Source organism: Chrysoperla carnea, chromosome 1 (assembly GCF_905475395.1).
Source record: "Chrysoperla carnea chromosome 1, inChrCarn1.1, whole genome shotgun sequence".
NCBI lineage: Eukaryota > Metazoa > Arthropoda > Insecta > Neuroptera > Chrysopidae > Chrysoperla > Chrysoperla carnea.
The window spans coordinates 126,716,259-126,721,956 of record NC_058337.1 but is presented as its reverse complement, the minus strand read 5'-3'; the positions used below and the strand labels follow the sequence as shown (position 1 = coordinate 126,721,956).

At 31.3% G+C, this 5,698-nt stretch overlaps 1 protein-coding gene across 1 annotated transcript; it reads right to left on the bottom strand.

Moving 5' to 3' along the window:
* Positions 1-3,969: 3,969 nt before the first annotated feature.
* LOC123305865 lies at positions 3,970-5,220 on the bottom strand. Its single transcript, XM_044887700.1, has 2 exons — positions 5,139-5,220; positions 3,970-4,509 (listed from the first exon to the last, which is right to left on the bottom strand). Exons 1-2 carry the CDS (start codon positions 5,173-5,175, stop codon positions 4,019-4,021), a joined length of 528 nt encoding a protein of 175 aa, XP_044743635.1. The 5' UTR covers positions 5,176-5,220; the 3' UTR covers positions 3,970-4,018.
* Between the last annotated feature and the right edge of the window lie 478 nt (positions 5,221-5,698).

Here is a 5,698-nt window from a genome sequence, read left to right as displayed (position 1 = left end):
GCTACAACAAAATTTTGGTATAGGTCATCAATTTGGTATAAAATCACCTAATTAGTTCATTTCCGGTTTTCCGACTGTCTGGCCGTCTTGTAATATATTTCTTTCTAACAGTAATTATTTATTTATTTATTTATTTATTTCGTGGTTGCCCTAAACCAAAAGCTTATTGTGATTGCAGATAAGCCATTCTGCATTCCTAAACTCAAACAACTGATTCGGTAATCTATCGGTGACATATACACGAGTATCATATCGACTGAAACATATTGCCAACAAAATGAATCGATTTATCTTGCGCGAATACGCAATTTATACAGAACGCTTTATGGAAAAAGCTGCACTTGATTACCATTGAAAATTTTGTAGTTCTCATACTTTCTTTATTGCTTCCAGTTTTTCTTTTCTTGAAATTCTTAAAAACTTTTGTTTAATCAAATCTTTTGTCTGGGTATCTGTCCTTCTGTCTAAAGTTCTATGTTTTAGTTTATTAATTAATTTCCTTCTATGTTTGCAAAGTCTAAAGGATACCAAAATAGTAAAATAGCAGTGTATAGTTTCTGGTAAATGGGTGTCTACGTTCTCGCTCGACGTAGACAGTTTTAAATGCGAAACTGACCCGATTAATTTGATCTTGAGTAGTTTTAACTGGAGTGGACTTATCAGGAAGTTATTCTTAAAATAGTTTCAATCACAAACAGTTTTTTAATATAAAACACAATTTAAGATTGTCAAGATTTTATTAATAAAATAGTCTTATAAATAAATAATCAAACCATAAAAAACCTAATTGTTCCTCCAAATCAATGAGACTTTAAATAAAAACTCCATATACTGAAAGCGTCATTATAAAAAATCATTATAAGGTAGTGCTATCGGTAATAGACTTTGCATTCAGAACTTAATGAAACTTGGCATAGTTGTCCATTATTATATCATAATTGACCAGTTAAATTTTTAGGGGCCTTCAGTTTTGTGAAATAAAATAAAATCTGTGATTTCCCATAAGGATCAATGTTAAAATATCTTTAAAATATCTTTTTTCAGTTCTCTGAAGGCCCCTAAAAATTTAACTGGTCAATCATGATTAAATAATGGACAACTATGATAAGTTTTATTAAATTCTGAATGCGAAGTCTTCACCGATAGTACTACCTTAAACATGAGCACATGTAGCATGTACTTAAAGTCTTATAGATACATAATTTTTTTTAGGCTAAAGTTGTATTAAACTTATCCAAATTTATTATGATTTATTTCTTTCCATTGACGTTTTTCTTTTTCTTTGTCATCATGTAAACAAATTCCAAAATTTTTAATTTCCCATCGCTTTTCATTAGCATTTGTAGGGATACATAAGGCCTTACGAAATTGACATTGGTTTATAAACATTACTTTCTGATAACGAAAATGATCAAAAGCACAAATTGGATCTAAAACCTTTTCACAAGTTGTGGGTACGTTTTGACACTCTTTGTTACCACTCAGCTCGCTTAAACCTAAAAAATTGAAAAATAGTTAAGATTAGAAAATGTTTAGTTACAATTAGAAAATGATAATGAATTTTTGGTTGAATATGATTTTCTTTTCTGTTTTCTTATTTTTATGTAAGGAATCTCACATAGCATCTAAAATTTATTTATAAATTTACAGTAGCATCAAATCGCTAAGGCAAAAGAGTTAAAATAATTATTACTTACTTGCAAACAAAAATATAACTACCACAAGTTTCATTTTAAATTAGTCGTACTTTCAATTTCAAGGCAATTTATAATCTGATAAAATAAACTCAAAAATAATAAGCGTTAGAATGACACGAGCAAAAAAGGTTGTTGTATTTTTTTGTTTATTTTTTTTTATCAGGCATAAAAACTAAAATTTTTGTCTTTAATTAGGGCCCCCGCTGACTGCAGACTTTTTATCGGCCGATAGTTTGGTCGGCTTCTTAATCAGTATGGAGAGGAATGCATATGCGCACACTACAGCGATTCAGTATCGGCCGACAAAAAAGTTTGATGGGCTACCCGATTACATTCAAACAAATCTGTCGGCCAACTATCGGCCAACTGTTTAATCAGTATTGGCGCATACACGTCTGCGCATACATGACGATTGTTTAGTCGGCCGATAGCTCAGTTCGCTCTGTGATGTGGCTCTTCCACAGGTATAGAAAGTCTTAAATTTGTATCCTCCTTCGCTATTGCTGGTCCAATTAGCTTGAAAAGTTCATTGAAGCTGGTAATGCTCATTCAATAATAGGCGGAAATTTTTTTCGGGTAATCAAGTAATTTGGAATGCATAGTGTAAAATTTTCCACTAACTAATCTATCACTGAGAATGGGATGCACCCGATACTCTCGGAATCTCTTGTTGATTTTCCTCCTCCGGAGTATGATGAGACCAATAATTTTCCTGGACAATATTTTCATTGTGCGACCACTTCAACAGTCAGTTACAAACTAGTTCGAGAATAGTCGGCCGACTGTTGGACTAGTTGGCGCCTGTTCACCAACCAAACTGTTTAGTTGGCTCGGTGTGCGCACTTTCAGCCCAACCCGACTAAACTATCGGCCGATAAAAAGTCTGCAGTCTGCGGGGACCCTAAATGATGACTTTGCAGGAATCATCCATATCTTAAACATACAAAAATATATAACGTATATTCTTCAATCGCGTTTTTTCGGTACTTGTGGGTAAAAAGACGCAAATTTTGATAAAAAAAAAACATATTTCAGAATATTTTACGTTCTTCAAATCAGTAATTCAGTTTATTTATTAACCAATTTCGAACCAATCCGTTGTGACATCGAAGCTCCTTAACGAATAAATTGATTTTGTTCTTAGCTGTGTTTCAAGAAATCTACACAATCGTTTGAATCGTTTTCTGGGCAATAAAGGCCCAAAAATGTTTATCTTCGATTCATCTTTAGAAATGTAAACTTTTCGTCTTATTCTTTTGTCTAATTGGACATTGAAGTAATAGTTCACTTTTTGGATACGGAACCCTTATGAATGATGGCTTTACTAATAAATGTTTTAATTTTTAATAGTAATTATTAATTAGAACCATAATAAATACTAGTAATTGCTTATAATAAATGTAGTAAAAATTGAGAAAAATTTCTGCCCCATACGAAATAAGCTCCCTATTCATCGCACAAACGTTACATACTACTTGCAAACATTTCCCGCCTCTTCCTCCTCCTAAACAATTGAAAAAAGCTAACAAGGTTTGTTTGATATGAGCCGAGAAGTGAAAAGGGCATTTGCCTGTCAGCATTACGTTACATTAGTGCGAGCAGAAAATTTTTTTGAATTTTTACTCCAATTTATTCTCTATCTCGAAAATGGCCGTTCTACCATATATATGTCCTATGAAACGAAATTCTCCACATCGACCCAGGAACTGGTTAACTACTCGGGAGAAAGTTAGGGTTCATGGATTTTTTTACGTGCCACACCCTTAAATAATTTGAGTGTTGAATATTATTTATCAAAGCTTTTTCATTTTTTTCAGTCATAAAGCATTTTTTTGGATTAGACGCAGCTTCACCCTGTAAGGCAGGCATGGGCAAACGTGGCTTAGAGAATACACTCAGACTTCTGTAACTAACATACGAGTAAGACAGTGATACCCTAACCAGTAACAACCAAAAATACGAGTAATTTAGAGAGAAACATTTTTTTTTCTACCTATCTCATTACAATTAGAGAAACTTAGAAAGGTAGAAAAGTCGTATACCCGTCTCGGTTCCTCAATAAAGTTTATGGCGCACAATAAAGCTATAACAATGGTGACTTCGACTTAAAATAAATAACTCGCCCATGCTTGCTGTAAAGGGAACAATAAAAAAGAAAATAACGTGCACAAAAAACTTTTTATTTAGTTAGAGGAATATATAATGTACTAATGAAATTTTCAGGTTTTTTTATTAAAGCGGTTAAGAATCAAATTTTTGTCAAGTGGTCTTTTTTGACTATATCCATTATATTAATACCTTAAGCAAGTCAATAAAAAATATCAATAATTTCTTCTTAAAAATTTATATCCTGTATTACAATATCCATCATTTAAAATATTTAACTCTGCATTATTCTCACATATAGTTTTTTTAACATAACAGATATTTGGATAAACTTTTTGTAGTTTTCTTTGCTTATCAAACACACAAACTGGTGCCATTTCTATGCCACAACTCAGTGGACATTCCTTTTTACCCGTGCTTGGATGTTTACATGGACCCAAATGCATGATTTGACTTTTCTGAAGCTCAGAATTTGAACATCTTCCTTTTTCATATAAGCAGCGATTTTTAAACGTTGCCCAATAATTGTTGTCCGTACCTTTCACACATATAGTTTGATCATCATCTGAGCAATCAAAATCGCAATCGTTTTGAAGAGGAAAGGTTTTCGGTTGAATTGATTCGATTGTCTTAAGATTTTCCTTTTCAGAAGTTGATTTCTCTATCAGGTGTTGACATTCATAAATTGTAATAACAGTGCCTAAAACTGTTTAAAATTCGTTTTGCTTTTAACCCCCGAACTAAAACAGGAGTGTTATAAGTTTGACCGCTATTTGTGTGTGTATGTGTGTTAGCATGTGCGAGCCTTGTACCCGAAAAAACTAAAAAATTGGTGATGATCTTCAAAATCTAAGTAAATAATTACGGAAATGAATGGTCAAATAAACCTGGCTCAATTCATTTCGAAAAGTGAAATGGTAAAATAATTAGGTAATTTAAAACTATAATTCAAAAGAACAAAGTCAACTCAAATGTTTCAATTTCAATTAAAATATTTACAAAAAATTGTCCAAAGAAATGACAGCTCTCTGAGTATCCTTTTCATCTCATTTGATGTTCTTGACCATAACTTTGATATTGATTAATGAAGGAGTATTATAAGTGTTATCTGTGTGTCCGTGTGATTCTCAGTGACATCGTAGCCCTTAAACGGTCGAACCGACTTGATTGATAAGTCGCATTTGTCGGGGGTTTTTTAAATTTTTTAAATTTCATTTATTACCAAACAAACTTAGTGCCATTTCAAAAAAAATAACTGACAAAATTTGATAAAAATTGATTGTAGAATAAAGATGCAATTTTAGTTAATTAATTAATGCAAAAACTTTTACCTACTTGTCAAGATAATTTCAGTGTATAGTATACTTTTCATTTCAATAATTTTCCTGAATTGTTTAAATTTTTATTTTTATTTACATGCAGAAATTTATTTTTTAAAACGGATTTGTTGAGTAAATGTTTCAAAAAAGAAAAATATTTTAATTGGCTGATTTTGAAATGAATAACAACTTTTTAAATAATAAAAAAACAATTTACCATTATGTAATTTATTTATTTATCAAAATTTTTTTTGTAAACATCAATACACAATTTAAAGAAAGCTTTTTTTGTTATTTATAATGTTTAATACTCGTTTTTAATTTCGGAATCAAAAAAGGCACTAGTGATAAGATATCATTTATTCATTAAGCAAGTTTTAAACCAGCCTTTTTATACCATGTATATGAAATATACCAAGGTATACTAAGTTTAGTCCCAAGTTTGTAACGCTTAGAACTATTGATACAATAAATAAAATTTTGATATAGGTGTTAAATCACCTAATTAGTCCATTTCTGGCTGTCTGTCTATCTGTCGTCTGTCTGTCCGTCTGTCATCAAGATTACTCAAAAACG

Bases quoted from the DNA above. Each gene is read 5' to 3' on its own strand.
- LOC123305865 (XM_044887700.1), bottom strand. From the start codon at position 5,175: ATGAAAAGTATACTATACACTGAAATTATCTTGACAA. The intron at 4,510-5,138 runs GTAGGTAAAAGT...AATTTTAAACAG, and splicing joins CACTGAAATTATCTTGACAA to TTTTAGGCACTGTTATTACA.